The sequence below is a fragment of the Cyrtonyx montezumae genome, unplaced genomic scaffold (genome assembly GCF_038088225.1).
Source record: "Cyrtonyx montezumae isolate F1298 unplaced genomic scaffold, pur_monq_1.0 scaffold_63, whole genome shotgun sequence".
In the NCBI taxonomy this organism is placed as follows: domain Eukaryota; kingdom Metazoa; phylum Chordata; class Aves; order Galliformes; family Odontophoridae; genus Cyrtonyx; species Cyrtonyx montezumae.
Genome location: NW_027072071.1, coordinates 478,749 through 503,670, shown reverse-complemented (window position 1 = coordinate 503,670; position 24,922 = coordinate 478,749). Strand labels below are relative to the sequence as shown.

The 24,922-nt window shown below is 53.4% G+C and overlaps 2 protein-coding genes across 4 annotated transcripts; one reads left to right on the top strand and one right to left on the bottom strand.

The window, feature by feature from the left end:
- Window positions 1–738: 738 nt before the first annotated feature.
- Window positions 739–17,237, bottom strand: GALNT6 (polypeptide N-acetylgalactosaminyltransferase 6). Of its 3 annotated transcripts, none has more exons than XM_065750053.1 (11): window positions 17,064–17,237; window positions 10,440–10,997; window positions 9,422–9,594; window positions 8,013–8,162; window positions 7,651–7,885; window positions 5,625–5,742; window positions 5,334–5,534; window positions 4,311–4,442; window positions 3,051–3,152; window positions 2,283–2,435; window positions 739–1,748 (listed from the first exon to the last, which is right to left on the bottom strand). In XM_065750053.1, the coding sequence occupies exons 2-11, from the start codon at window positions 10,925–10,927 to the stop codon at window positions 1,635–1,637; spliced, it is 1,866 nt and encodes a 621-aa protein (XP_065606125.1). In that variant the 5' UTR covers window positions 10,928–10,997; window positions 17,064–17,237; the 3' UTR covers window positions 739–1,634. The 3 variants fall into 3 exon arrangements, with proteins under 3 accessions (XP_065606125.1, XP_065606126.1, XP_065606124.1); XM_065750054.1 differs by lacking the exon at window positions 17,064–17,237 and adding an exon at window positions 14,276–14,338; XM_065750052.1 differs by lacking the exon at window positions 17,064–17,237 and having other exon boundaries at window positions 10,440–11,064.
- LOC136057371 (uncharacterized) lies at window positions 17,221–22,625 on the top strand. Its single transcript, XM_065750080.1, has 4 exons — window positions 17,221–17,356; window positions 19,118–19,240; window positions 20,786–21,264; window positions 22,126–22,625. The coding sequence occupies exons 2-4, from the start codon at window positions 19,123–19,125 to the stop codon at window positions 22,279–22,281; spliced, it is 753 nt and encodes a 250-aa protein (XP_065606152.1). The 5' UTR covers window positions 17,221–17,356; window positions 19,118–19,122; the 3' UTR covers window positions 22,282–22,625.
- Window positions 22,626–24,922: the final 2,297 nt, after the last annotated feature.

The following is a 24,922-nucleotide window of genomic DNA, read 5'->3' as shown; positions in this document are numbered from 1 at the left end:
GGTGGACTGCTTGGTGGGTAAGGATTCAGTTGGATGGATGCAGACACGGGGCTGTGGTCAGTTGTGTGGTGAAGTTGGTTCGACAGTAGTAACCACTGTATGGTTCTAGGATCTTCCAGGACCCTTCCAACCCAATCATCCTATAGTTCTCTGGCCTTTCAGAACTCTTCCAACCCAACTATCCCATGGTCCTGTGACCTTTAAGGACCCTTCCAGCCCAACCATCCCATGGTTCCTTGGCTTTTCAAGACCTTTCCAACCCAATCACGCTATGGTTCTGTGATCTTTCCGGAACCTTCCAACCCAACCATTCTCTGGTTCTATTCGATGGGAGATTCAATACTCAAGTTTTGCCATCGGAGTGGGCACACATCCCAGGTTCCATGGGCTTATACCAAAAGAAAAAAAAAAAAAAGAAATAGGAAAGATAAGAACGCACCTGCCACATTTCTGCTCTTATCACTGCAGAAAACATGAGATTTCATTGGGAAAAATTGTCTCTGAATAATCACGTCATTGTATTTATCAGCACAGAAGGGCGCGCGTGGGAAGGAGGCACAATCCAACTCTGCCCAGGGCGAACCTGAGACCCCCTGAAGTCTTATTGCAAGAAGGTGGCTTCAAAGGGGCATTTGGGCTGCAGATGATGAAGAGGACTTCCAGGGCAACAGAATCAGATCAGGGCTGGGGGCAGTTCTGGGGTCATGCTGGGGGAGGGAACAGAGCTGAGATGGGGTCTGTAAAATAAATCATCTTTTTATTTCAGGTCATGTACCCAAAAGACAGATCCCCCCCATCCATTTCCAGGAGGAGTTCTTCACAACTATCAACAAAACAGTACCAAAATTGGGGCAGAGGGAGCAGTGGGGCTGGGGAACAGCAGGGACTGTGGTTGGGTGACCCCTGCCCAGTGCCCAGGAGCACCCCACAGCCCTACCCCTTCCTCCTGCTCAGCACGAGGAGCAGCAGAACCACCCCAAGAAACAACGATCGCAACGTCACAATGACAAAAATAGTAATATAATAACAACCCTCTAACATCTCCCCTACAATCAAGGCTGGGATTTAAGGCAGGTGGCACCACAGAGCTTCCTGAGGTCCCTCTCCCTGACCACGAGTAAGGACACTGGGTGCTGGTGTGGGGCTGGGTCCCAGCAGCTGCCCCATACATCCCAGTTCCTCTCTATGGGGCTGAGCCCCCAAGTCCATCTCCCACAGCCAGGCCAACCCTGCTGCCTTCCTTGGGTACAGGGAAGGGCCACATGTGGGACAGCTGTGACAGCTTCTGGAAGACCCCAAGGGCAAGTTTGGGGTCTCTTTAATGAGTCCAGCACGAGTCCAGCGCCATCTCTCCCATCCAGGCACCAAAATGGAGCACTAGGCTCCTCAATGACCCTTCCTGGGCTCCTCCACGATGCCCCTTTTTAGGGTTTCTCACGTTAACACCCCAGCTCCACGAGGTCTGCAAAAGGCACAGGGCTGAAGTTTCAAGGCCAGATGTGAATTGCAGCATATTTAAGGCTTTTTGCTTCTTTTAAATTAAAAAAAAATAATAATAATTAATAATAATAATAAGGAGGGGAAAGAGTTGGCTGCCAGTGCCCTGAGCGTGGCTGGGTTCCAGTGCACTGATGTTAGGTGAAGGACCAGAGCTGGTGGGGGTCCGAGGGGTCGCAGGGGGCCATGGCCGGGTGCTTGCCACGCGCCGTCAGGCACATGCGGGATGCGTGGTTCTTAATGAGGCGGTCCTGGATCAAGAGAGAGAGACAGAGCCCAGCTCAGCTCGGCCCTAAGGATGTGAGAGAACGGTGCAGGGATGCAGCACTGCGTGCAATGCACCACGCAGGGCTGTGTCAAGTGCATGGTGCAGGGATGTTGCAAGCGGGCAGCAAGGGGATGCAGCAGTGAGCACACAGTGCGGGACTGCAGCGCTGAGTGGCGTGGGGATGTGGAACTGAGAGCACAGCACAGATCTGGAGCACAAAACAGGCAGTGAGGGTTTGCAGCACTGAGCACCAGAGCAGGGAATGCAGCATTGAACGCTCGGTGCCGTGGCATCGAGTGCATGGTGCAGGGAGACCGCAGCAAACGCACAGTGCAGGGATGCAGCAAGTATGCAGTGGTCGGTTGCATCACATGCGTGGCCCAGGGATGCAGCAGCAAATGCTCCATGTGTGAATGCAGCGCAGGGCACAGTGCAGGGGGGGGGGGGGCACAGCGTACATGGAGGGCACGGCGCTGGGGTTGCTCTGAGCACAGGGGATGCCCACAGTGATGCTCACCTGTGTCAGCTCCCACTCCTCGTCGGGGGGCACACGCGTGGGCTGCCCACGGAAGCGGCACTCCCCGAGCTGCACCGGCCCCGCACCCGCCCGCAGACAAAGCTGTTTGCCCACGTTGTGCCGCAGGTCCCTCTGCGTCGTGTACTCGAAGTACTGCAGTGGGAAGGAGCAAAGGTGGGGGGAAGGGGGCAGAGCAGCCATGTGAGAGAGGTGCTTGCAGGAATGAGCCCTTGGGGCAAGGGAAGACCCAATAAGAGAGTCCCTGGGGGGAGGGGATAAAATAGATCTTAGGGGTGAGAAGCACGAGGCAGTAGCAATCAGAAGGGGGGGAAAAATAGTGATAAAATAGCTCTCACGGGGAGGAGGGACATGAGAAAATAACTCTTAGGGGGAGAGAGGGGAGGAGGGGAAATGGATGAGAGCTCTCATAGGGTGGGAGGGGTGGGCCAGATGAAATAACCCGCAGTGTGTGGGGGAAACACAATGAAATAAGTAAGCCTCAGGGTGGGGAAAATTGATAAAATAGTCCCCAGAGCAGGGGTGGAAAGTGATAAGATAGAGCTAGGGGGGGTGGAAATTGATAAGATATAGCTGGGGGGCGGGGGTGGAAGGGGTAAATTTACCCTAGGGGTGGGGATGAAGGGATAAAATAGCACTAGGTAGGGGGGGGATGATGATAAAATAGCCATTGGGTGGTGGTTGGGGGTGGGGGGGACAACACACAATAAAATAGCTGTGGGGGTGCTGCTGGATGAGCACTGTGCTTACCTGGTTGCCCCCCATCCCATGGCACGGGTACATGATGAGAGGTTTCCCCCCGTGGTTGTTCTCCCCAACGTCCAGGCAGCTGTTGGTGCCGTCGTTTTTAATCTGCAGGGTGAAAAAATTAATTGAAAAACATTTAAAAATTAAAAAAATAAAACATTAATACGAAATTAGAAGATCAAAAAATTAAAAGATTAAAATATTAGAAAATAAAAAATAAAAGAAGGAATTTAATATTAAAAATGAATACAAATTTGAAAAAGGAATTAATGTAAAAATAAATAAATATAAAGATATTTAAGATTAAAAAAACTAAATTAAAACAAATATAAAACAATAAAGTGTTTAAAATAAAAATAAAAATAAAAATAAAAAAAATATTAAGAAATTTAAAATAAAAATTAAAAAATGAAAAATTCAAAAATTGAAATAAAAATAAGAATGGAAATAAATTTTAAAAATTGAAAATAATAAAAAATAAAAATTTAGACATTAATAATAAGAAAATTAAAAATGAAAATTGCTAAAGGACTTAATTTAGTAGTTGGGTAGAGATAGTGATAGGAGGATGGTTGGACTAGATGATCTTATAGGTCCTTTCCAACCTTATGAACTTATGAACTTATAAAATAAATTATGGAATAAAAAGAAAAAATAAAATTTGAAAATAAATTAGAAATTAAAAATAAAAAAATAAAAATAAATTAAGAAATAAAAATAAAAAAATAAAAATAAAAAAAATAAATTTGAAATTAAAAATAATTAAAAAAAAATAAAGAAAATTTAAAACATATTATTAAAAGAAAGGTAACATCTGACGTAGGGTGGATGGCAGTGCTCAGCCCCATGATGTGGCACTGGGTGTGTGTCAGGCACTGGGTCCGGGTCCCTGTCCTTTCCAGGACGTGGTGGGGAACGCCCGTGCCAACGCCTCCCCCCCGGCGATGAGAGGTGAGCAAAGGTTCAGGAAATAGAAAAACAGAAAAACGGGTGGGGAGAGGCAGTGCTGAGCCCTCGGGGACACGTCACCGCACCCACGAAGCGCCACGCGGATGGTTGGACACCAGCACCTGCCCGGCGTTACGTGCCCATCTGTGCCCACAGCGATGGCACGGGGCTCCGGGAAGCGCTCAGCTCTTCCACCCGACTGAAGCATCAAATCCCCCAGGGCCCCTGAACCAGCTCTGCTGGATTCCAGCTCCCAGCTGAAGCAAAAAGGTTTTTTTTTTTGCTGAAAGTAAAGCCTTTCGTTCCTGCACTTACTGCTCCGTAGAAGGTCGGGTTGAGGTCGGGGACGAACATCTCAGGGTAGATGTTCTGTAGGTACCAGGTGAAGTTCTTGCAGTGCAGCCTCTCCCTCAGCCTGCGCCGTTCTGTAATGTCACCATACGTCTTCTATCGGCAAAGTCACGTGAGAAAATTAAACTGATCTCCAGAGCCAGCAGGAATCCCTCCCCACATCCCCCTTCGAGGCCAAGAGCTCCATCCCCCCACCCACTGCAGGACCCCAGGGGGCACCAGAGCAAAGCTGAGCTGCAGCATAACAATTTGGTGTTGTAAAAAAATGTTAAAAAAAAAAAGTGGCTGGGAAGCGTTATTGCCCAAAGGATTTATTTTCTTTGGCTGTGTTTTCCCACCTGCATTTGGCTTCCCAGCTCCAAGCTGAGTCTGCAGAGCTTTTGCATCACCCCCTGTTCAGAACCAAGCTCCAGGCTCAGACCCCAGGACCCCACAGAGGGGCTGGAGCTGGATGGGCTTTAAGGACCTTTCCAGTCCAACCGCCGTATGGTTCTGTGAATTTTAAGGATCTTTCAACCCAATCCTCCTGTGGTTCTGTGATCTTTCAGGACCCTTCTAACTCAACCATCCTACAGTTCTGTGACTTTTAAGGATAATTCCAACCCAACCACACTATGGTTCTATGATGTTCAAGGTCACTCCTAATCCAGCTATCCCATGGCTTCATGATCTGTAAGGACCCTTCCAATCCAACCATTTCAATATTTCTATAGTTCAATAAAACCATTTCTATAGTTCTATAACCTTTCAGGACCCTTCCAACCCAATCATCCTATGACTTTGAGACCTTCAAGGTCCCTCCCAATCCAACCATCCCCTGGCTTTGAGACCTTTAAGGATCCTTCCAGCCCAACCATCCCACGGTCCAGTGATCTTCAAGGACTCTTCCAACCAACCGTCCTACAACTCTACACTCTTTAAGGGTCTCTCCAACCCAAGCCACCCAAGAACTCTACATCAGCAAGACCACCACGGGCATGCAGGTACCTCTCTGGCCATCTGTGCAGCCTGTTGGTTCCTCCGGTAGAAGATCTCCTTGTAGTCATCCATCCAGACCTCAGCCAAGCGGACCTGGTTCCTGGAGATGACTTGCGTGCCCTTGGGAAAGGTGTGGGGGCTCTTGGAGCGGAAGACGTGGCCCACAACGGAGCAGGGGATGATCTCCAGCTGACCCCCACACTGCCAGACCTGCAGGGATGAGGTGTGGAGGCTGAGCTGGTTTGGGACGAAGGACGTCCCCAGAGCTGTGCTCTGAATGCAGTGCCCCCTCGGGCTCACCCTGAAAGACATTTCCACATTCTCTCCCCCCCAGATCTCCATCTGGTCGTCGTAGGAACCGATGTGCTCAAAGTATGACCTGGAGATGGCAAAGAGGCCACCAGCGAAGGTCGGGGACCTACAGGAGAGGGAGAAAACATAAGGCTGGAGGGCAGCTGCGTGCACGTCCATCTGCAGAACAGGTTAAAGAAACTCCAAAACACAAATCTGAATTCTGGGGAAATCACAGAGGGTGGTCCTGGGCAGCAGCATCCCCTCAACCAGCTGCGTGCCAACCCCAGATGTGGCCCTTCAAGCTCCCATGGCCATAGCAGAGGTGACACCATGGGGACAGAAGCAACGCCAGGAGGGGACAGCAGGAACATGGGGCAGCGTGGCACTGAGGGGCCTCACTCTGTTGCCTTGGGATGCAGAGCAAAGCACGGTGGATTTGATTACAGAAAACCTTTTGCAGCAAAGAAAGGCAGAGAGATTAGCTCGGTGACCAGGCACCCTATTCACTCCTCTGGCTTTTCTAATCTGTTCCATCTGATCTTTGGAAGGGGAAGGCTGGAACAGAAACTTGCTTTTATTCAAGGGGGGAGAAAAAAAAAAAGAAAGACAAAAAAAGAGCTCGCTGAGCGGCTGCGTTCCTGTCGAGAGGAGCGGAGAGAGATGAGACGCTGCTGGGAGCCAACGTGCTGGCTCACAGAGAAAGGGACCTTTATTGGGGCCAGGACGTCTCCCGGGTGACCTCTGCACAAAGCCAGTCCCGCTGGACAGGATGCGGCCACGGCCAAACACGGCATCGGGTGTCCCTGTGGGGCTGTGGGGCTCAGCAGCTGGACAAACCCCATTGCTTCTGTGGGGACATCAGGTTCCCAGAGCCAAAAGCCCATTTTTCTTGATGCTTTCCACCACCTCGTGCAACACACAGCTCCACGGCACCTTGAGCATTTTCACAGCATCACCATCAGCTGCATGGAGCAATCACAGCACGAACATTTACCTGACTTTGGGGGGGCTTAAAGGAGCCCCCTCAGGCATCCTTCCTGCACCTGCTGGTGTTCCTGCCTGCTTGCAGGGGGCTCAGTTAGGTGCATGCAGGCAACTCTGCAAACCTGCTGCAAACAGCCCCAGCACACCCAGCAAAGGATTTGTTTTTGCTGCATAACAGGGAGCTCTGCAGCAAACAAGACAGCATGCTTTGGTGCTGGGGGCTTCTCTGCTTGCAAAATTGGGTTGAAAGAAAAAAAGAAAGAAAATTAGTGTGGCCCAACCCACGAGTAGCATCCTGCTCACTGCACTGCCAGCTCAGTACTGCCCCACGCCCACAGAGTGGGCTCTAAGTGCAAGAAGAGAAAAAGAGGAAATTAATCCCTTAATGAGACTTTGCAAGAACTGAGATGTAGCTGGAGCAGGAGGCGACTGTGGAGTGCTTTCCTTCAAAGTCACATTTGTGTCTGGACTTTCACCAGGCCCACACTGAGGTTTCCCTTCTGCCCGAGCATCAGCTAACAGAGAGCCCATGGCCCCAGCAGCCATGGGAAGCCATGCTGGGAACGTACAATGTCACGAAGCAGCAAGAAAACCCCCAGCTCCAGGCTCCCACCATCTCTGCACCCTCCATGTGGGGCTCCACGGCCATGTTCTGTGCATTGCCCCACAGGGAACCACTGGCCTTGGCCACTGGGGCACACTGCTGGCTCATGGTCAGCTTTTGGTCAACCATTGGCCAACCACTGGTCAACCAGGACACCGCTGGTGTTCTTGGCCAGTGGGGCACACTGTTAGCTCATAGTCACCCTGCTGGTCAACTGTTGGTCATCTCTTGGTCAAACAGAACACCATCGGTCATCTCAGCCACCAAAGCACACTGCTCACTCATGATCACCCTGTTTGCCAACCAGGACCCCAAGGTCCTTCTCCACAGAGCTCCTTTCCATCAGCTCAGCCCCTGACCTGCATTGATGTGAGCTTGCTCCTCCTCAGATGTAGGGCTCTACCTTGGCATGGGGAGGATGAAACACCCCGTGTTCAGGCTTACTTGATGGGGACGGTCTCGTCCTTCCTCCTCTGCCTCTCGCGGGGTGGCACGACCTCCCATCCGAAGGTGAGACTCCAGTCAAAGTTTCCCCGGCTGTGCTGCTTGCCATACTGCACTGGCTTGGAGAACTCAAAGGTGTTGAGGTCAATGGTGGTGATGTCGGGGCTGACAACGGCTGTGGGCTCCTCGGCGATGCGTGATAGGAGGGGCTCCAGCCACCCGTGGAAGCACTCACCTGGGGCAGGAGAAAGGGTGAACCGACCTCACCGGCATCAGCATCGCCTCGGTGGGATGTGCCAGGACCGGGGGCTGCATCCTGACCTCAGGGGCATCCAGGGGATGGTGGGGAGGTGGGCACTCACAGTGTGCGTCCAGGAAGGTGAGCACCTCGCCGCTTGCCACGCTGGCTCCCAGCAACCGGGCTGTGATCAGCCCCTTCCTCTCTGCCTGCCGCACCACCCGCACAATCTGCAGCTGCTTCACATAGCGGTCCAGCTCATCCTTCAGATATTCTGGGGAGGACAGACTCAGGGTGAGCGCAGCCCCTGCTCCTTGCACTCATCAGCACACTGGGGTCCCTGCAGGGAGGGAAAGGGATTCCCCGATCCCACTTGCACCCTGCAACAAGGTGAGGGCGACACAAATCCTCCCAATTCCACCAGCCGGAGAGGTTTTTGATGGCTAAGAAAAGAATCACTGAGGTTGGGAAAGACCTTTAAGATCATCCAGACCAACCATCAGCCCATCCCCACTGTGTCCACTAAATCACGTTCCTAAATAGAATCATAAGAGGTTGGATAAGACCTCTATGACCATCCAGTCCAACCACCAACCCAACACCACCATGCCCACTAAATGAAGTTTTCAATGTCACTGCCATTTTGCCCTCACCAAGGAGGGATGGGGGAACAAGGGCTCTTGGCTCTGTGGTTAAAGAGCCACCAGGACTACACAGATCTCATCACTGAGGTATGGATCTCCAAGGTTGACCTGGGCTTGGAGCAGATCCACCAAACCAAAAGCCATGGAGGGGATACTCAAAGTGTTCAGCAGAGAGCTGGACACCCCAAAAGAGTCCCAAAGTCTCAGGGACACCCAACCCATGTCCCCATCACAAAGCTCTTGGCTCTATGCTTGGCTTCCCAAGGACTTCTCCCAGCATCTCCTGCCCTGCCAGTGCCTGCACGCAGCCAGGCCACCACCTCTTGGCCAAAACACAACCTGGAGCTCGCTGGGGTGGAATGAGAACTGCCATCCAGGTCACCCTGCACCGCAAATGCTCAGGGATGGGCAGTGCTCAGGGCAGAAAACCCAGCAGAAAGGAGGGTGCTGCATGAGAAAGCACCACCGCAGCTCCCCCAGAGATGCTGCCCACAGAGCAACGCATTGCTCTGCCCCAGGAGATGCTTCAGGTGCAGAAATCCCTTTGTTTCCCGGTGCAGCAATGCCTTTGTTTCCAGGTGCAGCAGCGCACACGGCTTTACGCATCCTGGGAGCTGCTGCAGGCAGAAGCAGAGCTCGAGGGTAAAGTCTGCTCCTCTCCCAACACCTCACCCCTCACCGTGCCATTCATTTGCTTTGGGTGGAACTCATTAGTGAGCCATATAACGAGGAGGTGCGTGCAGGACGTGGGACGAACACCCGGGGTTTATCCGCATGGAATGAAAAAACCCAGCGGCACACAGGGCAGTAGGGAACAAACTCAGAAAAGCCCAGGAGCGTTTTGCTCTCTGTCTCCTCATCCTGCAGCCCCGTTAACAGCCCCACGCACCGTCCGTGCTGGCATCATCCACGAGGATGATCTCTCTGAGCAGTGCAGCAGGCGAGGCGTGCAGGACGCTGTACACCGTGCGCAGCAGCGTCGACCACGCTTCGTTGTGGAACACGATGACGACGCTGGTGGTGGGGAGGGGCGGGCAGCGCTTGAACTTCTGGTCGATGCACCTGGGGGAGGAAGAGGATGAAAAAAAGAAAAAAAAAAAAAGAAAAGAGAAGAAAAAGCAGAATTTATCACGGGTATGCATCAGGCATGAAGAAGCAGCGGGGTCGGCATGCCGGAACAAAACGCCATCCGTCCCCCACCGCGGCGTTCTGCACGGCGGGGCAGCGGCACCGACAGCCCCTGCAGCTCTGCCTCTTTGATTTCCATTGGGTTTACCTCTTCTCTCCCCCTCCCCTTGCCCCCGTCGCCTCCGGTCCAGTGAATGACATTCCCATCCCACCCCGACCCGGTGTTGCCCCATTGTGACCGCTACACCTGCTAGGCACGGATAATCGCCGGCCGGCGCGGCTTCTCTCTCCTATTCAGAGCTTTTTTTCCTCCAGGAGCCCCCCTCAAACCCACCCCCGACCAGGCAGGGGCTGGGGGCACACTCTAATCCGGGCGGGCGGTGCTGAGGCCGCTTCCTTCGCCCCCTGCCTGGGGCTGTTCCACTCGGCTAAGAAAAGAAAAAGTCAGCTTAGGGCTGGGCTAGAAGAAAGGAGGGGAGGGAGGAGAGGAGGGGGGCAGATGCTGGAGCTGGGAGCAGGTACACAAAGAGCTGCTGCACCGTTTCACCCTCTGCAATTAAAACTCAAGCATCAAGCGGACAGGAGATGGGGAGAAATTTAGTATTCCCTGCTGCTGCAGAGGGAGGGCATGGAGCTCATGCAATGAGCAGCTGCATGGAGAGCGCACAGAGCTCCTGCAGTGGGCAGCTGCAGGCCAAACTCTGCCTTGATTTCCCCTTAACTCTGCCCTGGACGGAGCCAAGGAGGCCAACACACTTTTGGGAGGAGGGGGCTCTTACTCCGGCGGGCGGCTGTCGGGTCCCAGCGCGCGCTGCAGGGAGATGCGGTCGCTGGCGAAGGCGTTGAAGCAGTGCTTCTCGTAGCCCCGCTCCTTCTCCTTGCTCTCCTCTGCCGTCCACTGCTCCTTCTTGAAGGCTTTGCCATCGGCCCCAGGGCCGGATGGGTCCTGGGGGGGTCGCTCCAGCAGCGGGCGCAGCTCTGCAGCCGTGTAGAAGCCGGGGGGACAGGAGCGGGCACTGCGGGGTGGCTCCTCCGGGGGCACCGGGGCCCTGATCTGCAGCTTGGGCATGGAGTCACGGAGGTTGTGCACGGCGCCCAGCATCAGGTCGATGACCTGGTCCTTCCCATCGACGATGTTCTTCAACCAGGGCTCCTCGTGTGGGTCGCCGTCCCTGACGTCCCTTTGTAGGATGAAGAGGAAGAGGAGGAAGACGGCGCCCACCAGGGCCACCTTCAGCGGGCTGTAGCGGCGGCGGAGCAGCCTCATGCTGTCTGCAGGCACTGCGGTGCACGGCTCAGGGTCAGGGGGTCCGTGGGGGCTTCATGGCTCCTCTAGCCTGGAGGGGAGAAACAGACCCAGGTTAATTCACCCTGCATGCAACCTGCAAAGCGTGCTCTGCCCAGAGCAGCTCTCCCAGAGCTCTTCTCATCACCTGCACCCCGCAAACCTGCACTGAAACGGTTTACTCCAACATTTGGGATGCACGGAAAGAACCTTCCCTCGGGCCCTTCTCCTGCCTGGGAAGGAGGATGCGTGCAGATCGCTCGGAGCTGCCGCTGTCTGGGAGCAGCAATCCCAGTACCCGGGGCTCTGCCCCATCCGCCGACCATTCCTCCCTGCTGCTCTTTGTGAGCCGCTGCCACCGGAGCATGGAGAAGCTCTGCGGGAGCCATTCACCGCCATCTCCTCCTCCTCCTCTTCAGGATCACCCCCTCCTTTCCCCCCTCCCTCTCTTTTTTTTTTTTTTCCTCCTCTTTTCTTAAAATGCTTTGGGAGCTGCTCAGCCTTCTCCCCCCCTTCCCTCCCCCAGCATCCCGCTGTCAACTTCAAGGGCAGGGAGCTCAGTGCGGGGTCCCCATTCTTCCACGGCCCCATGAGGTTTAGGGGCGGGGGGGGCTCAGCGATGCGCTATAGGGGAGGGGGACACTCAGCCCCCGGGTCACTGCTTTCAGTGCCCATAGGGCTCCAAGATCAATGCCGGCGTTCAGACAGTGCTTTATTGCCCAATGTGTGTGGGGGGGGGAGAGGGGGGGGGAGCGGAGAAGCAGAATTAAGGGGGAAAAATGAATCTCTGCTCAAAAAAAGCCCGAACAAATCCTTGTTCGTATATTGTTTCTAATCTGAGCTCTCTCTTCCCCTCCCCCCACCCCCCCAGCTTCCCACCCCACAGTGGAGGAACCCCGTTTCCCTCAACCCTAATCCTCTGCCGGCCCTATTGCCCTGACCACACTAACGAGCACCTCATTATCTGCTAACAAACCTCAGCGCAGCACCCTGGGGAAGGCACCGGGCAGCACACAACAGCTTCAGCCCCAAAGGGTCCATCCCTTTGGGGGAGGGGGGGAAGGGGGGGTCCTATCCTAAACCACTACCCCATCTTCTTCCCTAAAAGCTGGAGAAGTCCCCACCCCTCCACCCAACCCCCCCCCCAAAAAAAAAGCAGCAATCTGCCCTCAGGGCTGAAATTTCTCATCAACCCTTCCCCAAAACTCTCCTATCCCACTTCAGCCCCGAGCGTGTGTGTGGGGTAGGGGGGTGGGGGGTAGGGGGGGACTCATGGGGTCCCCGTAGGAACCACGCTGAGACGTGGGACGTTTCGTTTCCTCCCCCCACCCTCCCCCCCTCTGCCACTGTCCCCGTGTCCCATAGGAGCACGGTGACACGGTGACACACTCCCGCAGAGCTGAGTCACCCGGAGGGTGCGTCCCGGGGGTGGGGGGGCATTGCCACGAGGACATTTCCAGCCTCGCACTGCACAGCCCCTTCCCAAGGCTCAAAGTCACCCCCTCCCCCCCCCCCTTTCACCTCCACCTCCCCCATAGTCTCCCCTGGCCACTGCAACCCCAAAAAACTTGCGGCCACCCCATAACCGTCCCCAGGACGCACGAGGTGTGAGTGACATGCGCAGCGTGGATGTGCAGAAGTTCTAGAGCCTGTTGCGTTTCAAGGAGGCTTTAAAGGGAAAAAAAAAAAAGTAATAAAGAAAGAAGAAATAAAGGGCGGGGGGAGGGGGAGAAAAAGGAATTTAGGGAAAACAGTCATCACGGTCACAGCACAGGACAGTGCGCACGTGATGGGGACGGCTGCTTCCTCCTCGGTGCCGGAGGGAGGAACCCCCAGGGCTGAAATAGAGATTAATTTTACCCCCCAAAATAAACAAAAATGGGAGAAAACCGAAATGATGACAATAATAATAAAACAAATAAAAACACAGAGACATCAGCACCGCCAGCTGATGCAGCCCTCGGCTGCACGTGGCCATGTCGGTTGGGGTGCCAAAGGTTTTTGGGGTTATAAGAAGCCAAGAGATGTAGCAGCTGTGGGATGGGGGAACCCCTCCCCCCCTTATCAAGTCTTTTATTTTGAGCAGATTGGGGAAAAAAAGAGCGATGCTGAGGTGTGTGTGCTGATCCCAGGGGTGCAATAGGGTGGGAATGGGACTGGGAGCAGGGAGTGAAGACTGGGGACCCAGTACCAGAAAGGAGGACTAAAGACTGAGACCAGGACCTGGACCCAAAACCAGAGAGCGGGGACAGAGGACAGAGACAGGGACTCAAGGGGCAGGGAATGGCACCCAAAATCAGGAACACAAAGAACAGAACTGGGGGACCCAAAGACATGGGACCTGGTGGGACCCCAAAGACCAGGGATGAAGGATACTCCAAAGACCAGCATGCAGGGACCCCAGAGTCTGGGACCAAGGGGACCCCAAAGATCAGGAACAACAGGAACCCTAAAGACTGGGGACCCCAAAGACTAGGGACCCAGGGAACCTAAAGACTGGAACTAGGGGGATCCCAAGGGCTGGGGACCCAGAAGGCCCCAAAAAATGGAATCAAGGGGACCCCAAAGACTGAGGGCTGCAAAAGCTGGGGACCCAGAGGACCCCAAAGACAGGGGACCTGAGAGACTCCAAAGACCTGGGACCTGATGGGACCCCAAAGATCAGGGATGAAGGACACTCCAAAGACCAGGATCTGGGGACCCCAGAGTCTGTGACCAAGGGGAACCCTAAAGACTAGGAACCCAGGGAACGCAAAGACTAGGGACCACAAGGACTGGGGACCCAGAAGGTCCCAAAAACTGAGACTCAGGGGACCCCAAAGACCAAGGACCCCAGGGACCCCAAAGACCAAGGGCTGACAAAGCTAGGGACCCAGAGGACCCCAAAGACTGGGGACCTGGGAGACCCTAAAGACTGGGGACCCAGAGGACCCCAAAGACTCCAGACCCCAAACACCAGGGACATGGGGGACCCAAAAGGCAACAAAGACAAGGACCCAGGCACACCAAAGACTGGGAGCCTGGGGGACCCCAAAGACTGGAGACCCAGGAGACCCCAAAGACCGCAGACGAGCTCAGAGGCAGAAAACAGACCCACAACCGAGACTGAGACCAGGGCCGAGGTCTGGCACAAGGATCCAAAAACCCAGAACCCAAGACCGGGACCGAGGACCCAAAACCGGAACCCAAAACTGAGACCGAAGATCGGGACCGAGCGAGCCGGATCCAAGAACGGGACCGGAACCAAGATCTGGTCCGGGACCAGGATCCGGAACGGGACCAAGACACGACAACCGGAACCCACGAACGACCCGCGACGCCCCCACTCACCCGCTCCGTAGCGGCGGCGGCCGTGGGTTCGGGGCCGCAGGTGCCGTCTGGGGGGGGCGGGGCTGGGCGGGGCTGGGGGCGGGGCTTCAGCCGGCACCTGCCTCGCCCCGGGGCACAGGTGCACAGCGCGCGGTCCTAGCGCCGTCCTCAGCAACGGAAGGAGATGAGGGGGATGGGATTGTAGGGGCTCTAAGCGCTGATGGTGGGAGATGGGTGGGGGGCCTATAGGGGACACACAAGGGCTGGGAGCTGGGCTCGAGGTGAGGGGGAGCAGTGGGTACTGGGGGGGTTGGGGAGAGGCAGGGATGCTGTGGGGATTATTGTGGCTTGATATCAGGGTGCTGGGAGCGATAGGTGTCCTGTAGGGGCCTGGTACAGGAGATGTGGGGAGTGACGGGGATATTAAGGGGACAGTATGGGGTTTTGCAGTTGGGTATGTGTACAAACTGGGAGAAGAGCTCCTTGTGGAGAAGGACCTGGGTGTCCTGGTGGGTGAAAGACTGAACGTGAGACAGTGGGGTGCTCTTGCAGCTTGGGGGGGGGGGGGGGGTTGGCAATGGAATGGGATCCTGGGCTCCATCAGCAGAGGGGTGGGATGTAGGGACAGGAAGGGGATTGACCTTCCCTATTCTGCCTTCGTGAGGCCCCATCTGGAGTACTGCATCCAGGTCTGGGGCCCCCAATTCAAGCAAGTTGTGGAGCTGTTGCAGAGGGTCTGGAGGATGGGGAGAGGGGTACAAAGATGATCAAAGAGCTGGAGCACCTCCCCTACAGAGACAGGATCAGCCTGGAGCTGGGCTTGTTCAGCTTGAAAAAGAGAAGGTTACAAGGAGACTTCATTGCAGCCTTCTGTTATTTAAAAGGGGAATTGGCTTTTTACAAGGGTAGGCAGTGATAGGACATGGGGGGATGGTTTTAAGCTCAGGGAGGGAAGGTTTATATTGGATGTCGTGGGGAAATTATTCACAGAGAGAGTGGTGAGATGCTGGAAAAGGCTGCCCAGAGAGGCTGTGGGTGCTCCATCCCTGAAGGTGTTCAAGACCAGCTTGGATGGAGCCCTGGTCAACCTGGTCTAGTACCAGATCTGGAGAGTGGTAGCCCTGCTTGTGGCAGGGGGGCTGGGGTCCCTTCCAACCCAAGCCATTCTGTGATCCTATGAATAGGACCCATAGTGGCCATACAGCCAATGTGCTGGGAACGATAGAGGCCTGTTGAGGCCATGGGGTCTATAGTGCCCTGACACCAGTGTGCTGGGAATTATGGGCCTGGAGAGGCCCATAGGTGCCTATAGGGGCTGTAGGGAGCTGTAGAAGCCATAGGGACCTATAGATGCCATAGAGGCCTGGAGAGGCCACAGGGACCTGGATAGGCCCTAGGGACCTATAGAAAGCCATAGGGACCTGGAGAGGCCATATGGGCCGATGTGGGGTGCTGAGACCCAATGAAGCTCTGAGCCTGGATGTGCTATGGCCCAACACTGTCCCGTGGCTGGAGCTGCAGTAATGGGACCCATGAGCTGCTCTCCCTACTCATGTTCAGTCCTCGTTTTGCCTCATATTTGTTATTATTCTCACTGTTAATTACTCCAGCACCCCAAAGCCTCCCTCACCCCCAGCTCAGTGGCAGCATTGTGTCGTGGAGTGAACTTGTTCATTTTTATCAGGCCGTGATAACTGCTGGCAATGTTTCTGCAGGCAGGCAGACACACAGACCATCGTCACTGGGATTTGCTAATTGCTCCTGTCTCTGTCATCCCTATTTAGCCTCTGTCTTCTCGCTGAACTCCTGATGGCACCAGTTTGCTGCTGTGCTGTGACAGGGCTGCGTGTCCCCACGGCCTGCGATGGAGTGCAGCCCTGAAGCTGCTCTGAGCACCCCATTTCCTCATCCTCCAGCCCCACGTTTAACACTAGGTGGTGATATCTCCATGAAACTTCCAGCTCAGGGCCGGTGGCTGCTGCAGAAGTCCCTGGGAAAGCAGGGAAAGTCTCTGCTGTACTGTGGACTCCACGTTAAAGCTGAGGGGGTTTTAAGTTCCCTTCCAAGCCAAGCCCTTCTATGGTTCTCTCATCTTTAAGGACTCTTCCAAGCCAAGCCATGCTGTGATTCTGTGACTCTGTGGTAGAGATGGTGAGAAGGAGTTGCTTGTAGCCCCTCCAGAGGATGCGGTTGGGACGATGGAGCAGGTATAGGCACAGGCAACCCCATCACAGAATCACAGAACAACCTCAAAGACCATCCAGCCCAACCCCAGCCCATCCCACCATGCCCACTAACCACGTCCCCAAGTGCCACATTCCCACAGCAGGATGGTGATCCCACCACCTCCCTGGGCAGCCTTGGGCTAACGCTTGGCTGCTTTTCCAGATGAAGCAGGGGATGAGAATCCCTCAAGTCCTCGTTGCATCCCAGCAATGGTTGAGAGGCAAAAGGGCAGAGGAGCGCAAGGGAAATACCAAAGGCAGTGGGGAAACCCCAGGGGACTCTCCAGGATCCCGAAGGCAGAAGGCACGAGTGCTGGGAGGGTTTTAATCTCCTGCTGAGCACTTTATGTTGGCTCCCATGCTGTATGGAGGATTTTGAGGGATTTGAGCTGGGGTGGAGCGTGTATTACTTTGGATTATTGGGATATGAGATTGAATATTAGCTGTCTTACAGAGGATAAGTCGAGCAAGGCTTTGTGGCAGTCAGCATCGCAGATGTGCAAATCCCCAACATGTTAAAGCACCAACACATTGCTCAAGAAGGACAGGGGGGAAACTGAGGCACAGGACAGACAACGGCTTACCTGGCACAGTGCAGAGGAGGGCCCAAACTCACTGCCATGAGACCACTGTTGGCCTTCAGCATCACCTCCCGGACTCTTCAGAGCTAATTTTAAGCCCTGGGTTTGCTGCCTATAATTCACTGCTGCTATATTTCCTGTCTCACCGCCGCGTTGAGGTTTCGCTCTGAGCGCTGAAAAACTGAAGGGAAATTCCCTGCCCCGGATTTTTCTGTTAGAGAACTTTTTCAGTTGCAACGAGAGGCCAGTGTTGAGCTGCAGCCGCTGGGGCAGGGGCAGGAGGGCCCCCCACCACAGTAAGTGTGCTCCCCAAATCAAAGCCCTGGGGCTTCATGGGGTCCCCATGGGTTATATGGCGAGGTGGGGGATGGGGGTTGGGATTTTTGCTGTACTAAAGCAACCCTGTTCCCCGGCACCAAGGGAGAACGTGGGTCGTGCCCCTCTGGTCCCCAATCTCCTGTTGCTTCTTTAATTACAATTTGGGAAATGCTTCTCTGGGTTACGAGGGAGCTTAGGATCTCCCGTCCTCTTAATGACAAAGTGGTAATTTGGGGGAAATTAAGACGTGGTTAACTACTGAGAAACCAGCAGGAATTGTACAAAATCAATATGGTCTTGTTGGGAACGGCAGCTCCAAATCACACACTCCTTAATAATTAATCGGCACAATTTATATATAACTCCTAGACAAAATATATCCTCTTAATCTTTAATTAGCAGTGGAGTTAGCTGCTTGGCAGGTTTTATACGCTCGGTTTTTAAGATCAGTGGGGCCCAAACGGATGACAGCACAACACAGCTCCCATCGCAGCTCATTTCTGGGGTGAGAAGTGCAGAAAACGCTTTGCTGAAGGCAACCTTACCATGGTGTCTGCAGTCCTCTTGGTGCTGGGAGCTTCAGCTCCATCGGGGTCTCTGCCCTTCACCCCTCATGGGGAACCCACGTCGCTCCGGGTGACGGAGGAGATGTCCCCAAAGCCATCAGCTGAGCCCCAAATTACGGCACTGGGGCTTAAATTCGCAGCGGTGAACCTGGAAACTATGACAGGAAGCAAAGCTGATTTGCATGTTTATGCTAATTGCGATTGCACAAATCTTTCAAATCAAAGCATATGTTGCAGATGGCTTTTGGATTTGCACCACGCTTTGGCTTTGTTTATTATCTTTCAGGCTGGTAATAATTGGTGCAATATGGTAAAACTGGAAAGTCTAATCCACATTACAGCGGTTAAACCATGGAGAAATGTACTGAACACAACGTGGGAGGTTTTTCTTCGTAGTAACAATATTTGGTTAAGGCATACCTTGTGGGCATGAGCTGGATTTTCATGTGGAGTACTTTCAGGAGCAGAAGGGGCAGCTCAGGGCTGAGTGGCTGAAGAAGGGGCAGTTGTGCCCCTGTGCTTGCACCTCTTTCCCCATTGGGTTCATTGCCAGGAGTTTGTTTGCTGCCACACCACTGCAAAAGTAAAGTAGTTATTTCTCTTAAATCATGGAATCGCAGCATGCCTGGGGCTGGGAGGGTTCTTAAAGATCACAGAGCCATACGATGGTTGTGTTGGATGGGTCCTTAAAGATCACAGAACTGTAAGATGGTTAGATTGAAAGGGACCTGAAAGATCACAGAGCCACTGCATGGTTGGACTGGGAGGGTCCTTGAAGCTCACAGAACCATGGGATGGTTGGGTTGGAAGGGTCCTCACAGCCCCTTGCCTCGCCCCCTGCCCTGGGCTGGTCCCATCACTCCATCAGTGCCCGGGGTCCCATCCATGGCCCTGAGCATGTCTCCACCGTGGGCTGAGAGATGGAGGAGCTGAGCTTGGCAGTTGGGTTATCCCCTGCTTTGGACGGCATCACTTCCCTTTTCAGCTTTTTTTCTTTTAAACTGCAAAAAAAAACCAAAAACAAAACTGCAACCACAATTTCTTTCCATCACAGTGAAGCCCTGACGTCTCCAGAGATCCCATAATGGGACGGGAGCAATGTACTCCCTGTCTCCATGTCCCCTCCTTGCTGCCTTTGGATAATGCATAGCCTCTTGTTTCCTTCCTGACCAGGTGCAATGGAAATGGGTGAAGTATTCCTCCAGCTGCAGGAGGAGGTGGCCAGGCTGCGGGAGCTGTGCTCCAGGCAGAGCGAGCTGCTCCAGAAGCTGAGCTCCAGGAAGGGCCCCATCGTGGGTGAGCAGTGTGGCTGGGGATGGGAGGGAGATCATGCTGAATTGCTCCTTAACAGCAAAGAGCAGATCCAGGCTGATGGGAGGGATTTCAACCTTTAAACTCATGCTGGCGAGAGATTTGCTGCCAAAAAGGGTGTAATGAGGAAGCTGGCTGAAGGCACAGCTCCCTGCGCTGGCTGTCACGATGTTTTGGCTTTGCCTTTGCCATCCAAAGCACGGTCATGTGTGTGTGTCTGCTGAGAGCCATGCTAAACCATCACGGGATGCAGTTCACACTGGGGATGGCAAGAAGGATCCGTGTCAGATGGTGCTGACGGCCTGGAGCCTTTTTGGGAAGCAGGCATGGTGGTGTTGCAGCCTCCAAGGACTGCACATTGCCTGGGCAAATGCTCTCAAGAACCCCAGCAGCCTGCATGACTTTCTAAGACATTGCCCTCCTCTTCCCCACCATGCTCTGGGTGCTCGTCTGCCCCCCTCCAGCACTCCCATTAATTAATCCCTCAGGGTCCTGCAAACTTTTCACAACCTCCTGTGGTCAGGAGGGCTTTGTCCAGGCAAAGGACTGCCACGTGCTGCTCTTTCAGCCCTGTGGTTGCCTCATTTCCCCCACTGTGAAGATGGTGAGCCTGCAGCATCACCCCTTGAATGTCCTCTGCACGGGTCTGGAACACAGATAAACATCTCCAAGCAGCACCCAGACCAAAACCATCATCATGCGAGGACGCAGCAATATCTCAGCATCTCCCTCGTAGAGCAGCTGATGCTCTTCCTCCAGCTCTCTGCCTTCTCTGTCTCTCCACATCTGCTACTTCTTGCTGGCTCAGCCTCGTATTTCTTGTCGTCCCCTGGCAGTGGGGGCAGCAAGCTTTGCTTGCCCTCCCCCCACCAAGGAGATAACGCTGGGCTGTTTCACCATAGCACAAAAAAGAGAATAAAGCAATGGGAAGGGGAAAAAATGTAGATGGGATGCAGCTAAGACTCACCCAGTCCTTAGTGCAATGCCTCTGGGTTCCAAAGGACCTCTCTGGTTGCTGAAACTGCAAGACAGGCATTGTTAGGATGAAGGGGTTTTGTGAGCGCTAGATGAGTTGGCACAAAAAGACAGAAATTGTTTTAGCTTGGATGCTAATTTAGTTATCTGTGGTGGGATAGAAAAATTAGTCAGCTTGCTGTAATGTTTTGCTATATTTAAAAAATCTTTTTGGGCTGCTTTCCCTTAATTGCGTATCTTGTGGTTATCTCTAGGAGGTAACAGCAATAGGATGAGAAGTGACGGCCCCACATTACACCGAGGGGGTCAGGTTGGATATTAGGAACAGTTTATCCTCTGGAAGAACAGTGATGCGTTGGCATGGGCTGCCCAGTGAGGTGCTGGGGTCAGCATCCCTGGGAGGTGTTCAAGGACCGCAGAGGGGACGTGGTCAGTGGGGTGGTGGGATGGGTTGGGTTGGACTGGGTGGTCTGGAAGGTCTATTCCAACCTTAATGATTCCCTGTGAAAGCACAGAGCCCAAGGACTGACCTCTCTGTCTTTCTTTCTTTCCAAGACATCCCTATGTCACTGCCCATCCAGTGCACGGAGGACACTTGGACAGAGGGAGGGGAGCAGCCAGCAGCCAGCCCCCAGGTGCTCCCTGAGGCCCCGCAGGGCTCTGCCCACCCTCTGGCCCCACCACTGCTTGGCTCTGGTGGTTGGTACCCAGTGCACAGCGGTCTCGGGGCTGGGAGAGCCACCCTTCCTGGAGCTTTCGGCAGCAGCCAGGCAGGGAGGAAGGAGAAGATGCTGGTAGACACATGGCTGAAGGACTGTAGGATAGCTCCTACTTCAAATAGCTCCGAGGAAGAAGTGAGAGCTTGCTGCAGCCCGCAGGAGTTAGTGGAACTGAACAGTGAGGCTGCAGACTCCTTCCTGACTATCCTGGACCTCTATGAAACCCCAGAAGCCCTTGGGAGGGAAGATGCCCCCAGCGAGAGCGCTCTGCCTGCTGCAGACAAAGCACCGGTAGAAATCCGAGGACCTCTGAAGGTAAACGTGAAAGGGGCCAGAGGTTTCTGTCTGCCACTTCTGCGAGCTCTTCCCAGTGTAGGGGCGTGTGCCCATCGTCACCGTCCTCTCTGTTATCCCTTGTGTAACGTGGGGAGCTGTGGCAGAAGTTTGTGGTTATGCCCTGAGACCGGTTATCCCATTTCAAGCAGAATCAGATCCATGAAAACCCCATGACAGTGCCTGCTTTGCTTTGGGAGAAACCCAGTGACCCTTCCCTCTCCCAGCTGAGGAATCCTTGAGGCAGCCTGTATCGACCTTGGTTGGATCTGCAAATTAAATAAGCTCTTAATTATTCCTTCAGTCCCTTTGATTTATACGCCCCCAAGCATTGATTTCAAAATACATCCTCAGATGCTCAGTCCCTGCTCAGCATTCAGTGTGTGTTATGTATGGGACACCAACGCTGGGCTGACCCCTGGGGGTCTCCAAACCAGTTTCCTTTAATTCCTTTTCCCAAACGAGACCCTTAGAAATTATGTCATGGCTGCTGTTGTGATGTATCCGTGGGGAAAGCTATTGATTTTCAGCCTGGGTTATATTTAGAAGCTGTTTTCTTCTTGAGAAGAGAAAGAAAGAAGTAGAAGCAGTGTCTGTCTGGTGAAGTCCTAATGTGCCTTATCAGCACTTAAGTGATAATGGCACAGGAGGAAATTAGCACTGCTCTCCAGTAGGCTTCATACTGAAGCACTTTTCTCATGCTCTGCCTTGGGGGAAGCAGCGGGTGATGGGACCACCCTTGTAGGGTCCTCCAGTCGATGTGGGGATCCAGACACAGCTGTGGGCTTGAGGAGAGGCTGTGTCTGCATTCCCACCAACCCCTTCCCCCTTTGCTCCCCACAGACCTCCTGGACGCCGGGCTGGATGCTGGAGGACGCCGCACTCGGACCGGGTGCAGCCGTGGACACTCAGACATGTGACATTTGCCAGGCAATCTTCCCTGCGGGCACCGCAGCTCAGGCTGACTATTTAAAGCACGTCTTAACCCACATGAAGTAGGGCTTTAGGATTTCATGCTCAGGAACCCATGTATGTGCAACTGTGAATGGCGTGATGGGCTCCGGACCTTCATGAGATGCAGCTGCTGGGTCAGCCCAGGCTGCAGTCCCCTTCTGTGTAACCCAGCTTGGTTCCTGCTGTGTTGCCTGGGGGCCCAGAGGGGGTTCTGGGTGTGTTTCAGCTCATTGAGTTTTGTGGATATCAAAACTGCTTCTGTGCTGAGCTCCAGATGTGCGTAGGAAGTTTGGGGAGCTGCAACTTAATGGGAAATGGACATTTTTCCAAAATTCTCCATAACTGGAAAATGCTGAAATGTTGTTGTTGTTTTATTTTTTTTTTCTTCCTTGAATAGAGAGAGACATTTGAAAGCTGCATTGTTTTATTTCCGAGAGCATGGGTGAGAAGAACACCACGTTTTCGTGGCACTAAGTCTGAATTTGCTTTTGGAGAGAGCTCCAGTGCTGTGTGCACGATGCCACCCGCTCTGCAGCGTTGCAAGGCTCCAATTCCATCACTAAAAGGGGCAGAACTGAGATCTTTCCTTGCTCCTCATTAAGACCTCATTAGCTTCAACTCGTTAGCTCCTGGGAATTTAATTGTTTGCTATCCAGATGGGAAGAGTCTGCTTGGAGTCCATAGGTGTGGGGTGGGCTGCTGGGCGTTGGGAAAAATGAAGCAGGAAGGAGTTCCTGCAGTGCAGCAATGAGGTGGGTACGTGGAGTGTTATCCTGCCTTTCTATTTTGGGGTGTCCTCTGCAAACCCAGGATGAAGAGTGCACTCTTTCATTAGCAGCATGGGTAATAATGCTGTTCTATAACATTTTCTGTCCATATATGTCCGTGTGCTTTGCAAAGGAATTCACCCGCAGAGGTGAGGAGACAGAAGGGCAAAGTGCTGATTAACTCCAAATCATTTTGTTTTGTTTTTCCTTTCCTTATCTCAGGCCTTTATGTTTAACAAGTAGCTCTGAAACAGATCTGGCATCACATCTTTGAGGCAACTTACATTTGAATCAGCGTCTGATGTCTCTGCTTCCATGGATCATGATTAATTTTGCTCTCCAGCTCCGGAATCTCATCTTAAGCAGCACAGATAACAGCAATGACTTGAGGCTCTTCCCAGAAGTGTGACTGCATCATGAAGCTGCCGTGACCTCAGCAGAGCTGCTGGCAAACATCTGTGTGTCCTGAGGAACTCATCCTTCAGATGGGCAGGGACTGATGTGCATGGGGCAGCGCTGGCTCCTGGCAATTTTGGATTTGCAGCCACTTTTATGGAGACCGTTTTCCAGGACAGAGCCTTCAGCAATCTTGCTTAGAGCCACACCTCTGGACTCAGTTCCTTCTATGATGATTCTGGAGCTGCTTCTTGCCCTGAGACTCAGTCAATCAAGACTCAGTGGGGCTTAAAGTGAGGCTCCTCACATCATGGTGCAGCCTCCCCACTGGCATCTCCAACAGCTCCAAGCTGCCTCCTGTGGGTCCCCAATTTAATTAGGCAGTGGCATCATTGTATAGTGTTTTGTGCTCCTCTGTAGGGCCTGGAAGAAAATATCAGTTCACAGCTTGCAGAATTACTAGCAGCATCAGCTCTGACAGCGCTCTGCATCAAGAAGGGCCATAAATTCATTTGGCATAAAATCGTAACAGCCATCCAGAATTTGCCAGAAGGAAGAAAACCAACCCGGTTCCTCCTGCTCTGAGAGCAAGTCCAATGGATTTAATTTAAAAATTGCAAGGACAGATGGCTTTTCTCAAGAGTCAAAGCAGCCGTGGCAGAAGGACAGCTCCTATGAGATGTGCTCTGTGATGAGCTGCGGGTGTGTGTGCATGGCACAGTTCAAGTTAGTGGGAGCAGGGTGAGTGTAGAGCCCTACACCCAAAGAGGAACAGCTGCACACACCGGTGTAGTTCAGGCGCTGAGCTGCTGGGAGAGAAGGAGCTGGGGGTCCTGGTGGCCAGCAGGGTGACTGTGAGCCAGCAGGGTGCTCTGGTGGCCAAGATGGCCAATGGTGGCCAATGGGTTGACCAATGGTTGACAATGAGGCTGCAGTATGTCCTGGTGGACGAGAAGGCCAATGGTTGACCAGCAGTTGACAAACAGTTGACCAAAGTAGACTTTGAGACCACAGTGTGCCCTGGAGTCCAAAGCCAGGGGAGTGCTGCACAGAGCATGGCTATCAGGATGAGGGAGTTTCTCTTCCCCTCTGCTCTGCTCTGGGAAGGTTTTGGGATTCTGTGACAAATCACTTCGGGCTCCTTTAGGGTCACCCAGACCTTGACTTTTGGGGTGATGCTCTGCCTTGTGCTCCATCTCTGGTGACTCAGGCTGGGACTGAGCTGTAGAGGTTCTACCATATAACTTCGCTGCACAAACTTTCTCAGTGTGCTTTGTTATATTTTTAGATGTTGCGTCGTACAGTGCAATTAGTCACCCCCCCCCCCCAGCCAGATGGTCCACGGTGACACAGGAGCTTCTTTTTTTAATCCCACACTTTCCATTGGCGTGAGCATGCCTCTGCTTCCCAAATAACCTTAAGTATAGGGTGTTTGTTTTAGCTGCAGGGTGGGTGGTGTTATTGTTTTCCCCAGGTCCCGCTCACCGGGGCTGCGGTGGTGTAATTTCTGGAAAGGCATGGCA